Genomic DNA, 3,453 nt, shown 5'->3' with positions numbered 1-3,453 from the left:
TTCAGTCACAACTTATAAGTCTATTCTATTGAAGGAGTAACATTTCATAAACGGTGCAAGTGTTACACTAATCATTAGTTATTAATTTCATTTGAATTTAATGGTTCTAATAATGTGTAACAGATTTATTAGATTTACGAGATTAATCTTTCCCTGTTATTAAACTAAAGTTCAACAAATAATAGTTGCTTCTGGATAAATTTGTACGTACGTATAATTATTTAATATTTGTTTTTTTTTTTTTTTTAGTTTGATATACCCTTAAAAATGGAAGTGAGAATCAAGGAATGAGTAGTTAATGTAATTTTATTTAATAAAATTTATCCATGAATTTTCCACTCTTATATTTAAGTATATACTTTTTTTTTTACGAAAAAGGATATACTAAATTGTCTGTAGGTAAATAATTCATAAGTTACTAACAAAAAAAAATAAAATTCATAAGTTAAATTTATATTCATCCCATAATTTCACCCTTATTTTTAAGGGAAGCTTGATATCAAAAATTCAATTTGAAAATGATTTATGATTATTAGAGATATATAAAACTATCAATGTAGCTTCATCCATCAACTTAAACTTAACTTTGGGTGAGATAGTTGTTTTACATGGTATTCGAGTCTCGGTATCATGTGTTCTGTCCTCATCATCCTTTAAGCCAGTGAAATTTCATGTGAGAGGTGTGTTAGCGATATGTAACAATATTAATATAATTCCACCTATCAATTTAAACTTTTGGATGAGATGGTTGCACAAATATGTTATTAATTGAATAAATTTAGTATATAGAAAAATATTTTAAATTTCACGAATAATATCAAACAGACGCATCTGTATTTGCGGCCTTACTTTCACCTCTTTAATTTTTAATTCAAGTTGTGTCTTCAACGTGTAAAGCATTATTGTCCCACTTAAATCGTAATTCAACAAAATATCATGAATCTCTCTCTCTCTTTGTTGTTGCCAGCAGCATAAACACAATTTCCATAGTCAAAGATCAATATCTTGAGCTGCTTTGTTCTTCAGGAAATCAGAATCTTTATTGGACAGAGAATAGGAAACAAATACTAAGGAATTTTTTTCTTTCTCTTCCTCACAGACTCGAGAAAATGACCATTTCATCATTCAGTTTTCATTGCAGAAGCAAGGAAGCACGACCTTTCTGTAAGTAAAGCGAAACTCTGATATTCAAAGTCCAAAAATGAGAAGAAGCAGGAAGGACAAAAACAAAAGAAATACAACGTGATAACTTGACCTGTCTATAATGAGAACAGAAAATTCCTGTTGACAAAGCGAGCTTAGATTTGCACACCCTAAGTTACAAGTAGTTAAGACATACATATAAATGTTTTTGCCTCTCTTTATAAACGATAGTCTATATGCTAGAAGTCTTGAGTTTAACAGCACTTATAATTCCACCATTTTTTAAAATTATTTTTTGACATTTATTCGGATTCTTCCCTGAATTCAATACACCTCACGAGAAAAATCGTGGGTTATGGAATGTGAAGTTCTGACCATCAAATTCAAACTGGTCAAATGGAAACTCCAAACCAACGGTTGGTGAGTTTGCAGCTGAAGTAGCAGCAGGGATCATGTCATTGATATGAGACCCAGAACTTGCCAAATTTGGGTGCCCCCCAAAGCTGTTAACCCCACTTGGAGACACCGAAAAGTGGCTTATTCCTGATGTAGCAGGGGATATGTACGAAGGGGAATTCAAGTTTTCAGCAAAGCTGTTTCCAACCATAGGGGACGGGAAAACTTGGTCTTCAATTTTTATGCTTGAAGTTGAAGGGAAATGGAAAGGTGAAAATGATTGGTCAGTGGAATCAAGGTTCTCTGTTTGGACTTTAAGGCCTGCCCTGAGGTTCAAAAGTAGCTCGTTTGGTTGCTCCTCAAGGCTTTGCAGAACATTCTGATGCTGTTGAAGAGGATTTGTGTTCAAATTTGATTCTTGGTTTTCTAGTGGAGTTGATGTAGGAACCACATTGGAGGCCATTGTGCAAGTATGCTTTCCTCGGTAATTGATTTCGAAGACAGTGGGGTCTTCATCAGATCTTTGTACTTGCTTTGTGGCCAAGCAACCTTGAACATTTCTGTGAGTGCATCTATAATAGCCTCTGCATACACACAAAGGTTATTTAGTTCAATCCAAAAGACATAATAGTTATTTACAAAATTAGCATTTATAGAGGATTGTTAATTATTAACCTTGGATACATGGCTCCAAGAATGTCTTTCTGGCCATATTTTCTCCAACTATATCCATCATCAAGAGGCCCTTCAACTCCCATTCCTGGGTTAACTCGAATATGTTTTGTCCATCTTGGGAAAGTGTTTCTATGACAAAAGGAGTTCATTCATCATGTTAGGATAAGGTCTTCACATGCATGGGGATGCAAATTAATGATAGCAAGTTGGTGTATATATTGCATACCTCTTTGTGGAAGCATTCGATTCCTGGTCCTTCAAATCTCTGTCAGAGTCTTCACTGCGGGGACTGCTGCTCAAAGGTGGTGAATCTGACTTTCGAATTACAACACCTGAAGGATGTTGTGATGATTCACCCACTGGCCCTTTCCAATTTACCATTTCAAGTGCCTTCTCAAATGTGGATATGATCTTTTGGATCAACAGCTCACGGGTTTCTTGGGAAGAAGAAGGCACGTGAAGATAGATTTGGAGCTGTCTTGCCAACTCCAAACCTTGTAGTAGCTCATGTATGAGGCTCTTTTGATCTCCCATGTTGTCCATGTAAGCACAAAACCAACAAAGGCTATATATATATATATATATATACCTAGTTGATTCGTGATTGGTGCGCCAGCGCCAGGTGATGAAAAATGATTAGTTCAGAAGCTTGGTTCTGAAAAGAGCAACCTTATGTCAGGGTGGGAACATGAACCAAGAAGACAAAGCCAAAAGATGGTTAAAACATGGTATTTGCAAAAGGTTTAATGGGAAAGAGTTTGTTTGCGTATCAGAATTAAAAATAGGATTTATAGAAACACAACTTAAAATTAAGACAAGAGAAAAAAAAGCTTAATAATGAAGGTGAGTTAGGGGCATGGGATTTAAGGAGGGGGTGTCTTTTTGAATGAAAAGAAAGTGTGGGAAACAGAGAACGTAGAAAAGAAAGGAAAGTTTGACCGAGAAAAGGGAGCGAGTGGATTTTGGTTTACTCGGACTAGTCTTTGGTCATAGGAATCAAAAGTTCAAAGAGTGAGGATGAGAGGTCCAACCACTGACCGGTTCTACGAACAGATGCTTCTTTCTCATTGACCATCTTGGTCATATACATGTTTAATCCCCGTATCATATGATTACTTTCTTTATTCTGTAATTATCACAACGTATTAATGAATCTCCGTCTTCTTCTCTTACTCGGGAGCAGTAAAAACAGGAGGTAAACCTGGAAAAATAAAAAAAACGAGACTTGGAATCTTCAAA

At 35.3% G+C, this 3,453-nt stretch overlaps 1 protein-coding gene across 1 annotated transcript; it reads right to left on the bottom strand.

The window, feature by feature from the left end:
• Positions 1-1,202: 1,202 nt before the first annotated feature.
• Positions 1,203-3,037, bottom strand: LOC133293582 (probable WRKY transcription factor 30). Its single transcript, XM_061492172.1, has 3 exons — positions 2,441-3,037; positions 2,215-2,343; positions 1,203-2,123 (listed from the first exon to the last, which is right to left on the bottom strand). Exons 1-3 carry the CDS (start codon positions 2,755-2,757, stop codon positions 1,478-1,480), a joined length of 1,092 nt encoding a protein of 363 aa, XP_061348156.1. The 5' UTR covers positions 2,758-3,037; the 3' UTR covers positions 1,203-1,477.
• Between the last annotated feature and the right edge of the window lie 416 nt (positions 3,038-3,453).

Source organism: Gastrolobium bilobum, unplaced genomic scaffold (genome assembly GCF_033153095.1).
Source record: "Gastrolobium bilobum isolate Gb01-03AN ecotype WA unplaced genomic scaffold, APGP_CSIRO_Gbil_v1 utg1090, whole genome shotgun sequence".
NCBI lineage: Eukaryota > Viridiplantae > Streptophyta > Magnoliopsida > Fabales > Fabaceae > Gastrolobium > Gastrolobium bilobum.
This window is presented reverse-complemented; position numbering and strand designations above follow the sequence as displayed.

Bases quoted from the DNA above. Each gene is read 5' to 3' on its own strand.
- LOC133293582 (XM_061492172.1), bottom strand. From the start codon at position 2,757: ATGGACAACATGGGAGATCAAAAGAGCCTCATACATGAGCTACTACAA. The intron at 2,344-2,440 runs GTATGCAATATA...CTTTTGTCATAG, and splicing joins TCGAATGCTTCCACAAAGAG to AAACACTTTCCCAAGATGGA. The intron at 2,124-2,214 runs GTTAATAATTAA...GTGTGTATGCAG, and splicing joins CTTGGAGCCATGTATCCAAG to AGGCTATTATAGATGCACTC.